Source organism: Buceros rhinoceros, unplaced genomic scaffold (assembly GCF_000710305.1).
Source record: "Buceros rhinoceros silvestris isolate BGI_N320 unplaced genomic scaffold, ASM71030v1 scaffold41793, whole genome shotgun sequence".
Lineage (NCBI taxonomy): Eukaryota > Metazoa > Chordata > Aves > Bucerotiformes > Bucerotidae > Buceros > Buceros rhinoceros.
In genome coordinates, this window is record NW_010402581.1 from 22,918 (window position 1) to 23,226 (window position 309).

At 67.6% G+C, this 309-nt stretch overlaps 1 protein-coding gene across 1 annotated transcript in view; it reads right to left on the reverse strand.

The window, feature by feature from the left end:
• LOC104490403 (major facilitator superfamily domain-containing protein 1-like) overlaps window positions 1-266 on the reverse strand; it is a gene marked incomplete at its 5' end in the record, with an annotated part of 10,002 nt that extends 9,736 nt beyond the window's left edge. Inside the window, one exon of the mRNA XM_010132680.1 lies at window positions 166-266. Within this exon, the coding sequence (XP_010130982.1) occupies window positions 166-266 (101 nt within the window). The remainder of the gene's footprint in view (window positions 1-165) is intronic.
• Window positions 267-309: the final 43 nt, after the last annotated feature.

Sequence of the window (309 nt, forward strand, 5' to 3'; positions counted from 1 at the left end):
GGCTGCTGCGGCAGCCTGAACCCTGCGAGCGCGCCCCCTACACCGGCACCCCAAGAAAAGGGGTTGACACGCTACCAGCAACCCAGGCGTCTGTTTCGCTGGGGCTGCCGCCGCCTTCCCAGCTCCGCGCTGCCGGGCCGAGCGCCGGGCACGCCCGGCACTTACCCCCTGGAACTGCTGCTGCAGGACGCTGGGGATGTCGAAGCAGAAGTAGGAGCCGAAGGTGAGGAGGCAGTTGAAGAGGAGCACCACGAACCTGTAGGGAGCTGCGGGACAGAGGGGACCCACTTTTCCCCACTCCTCACCCCC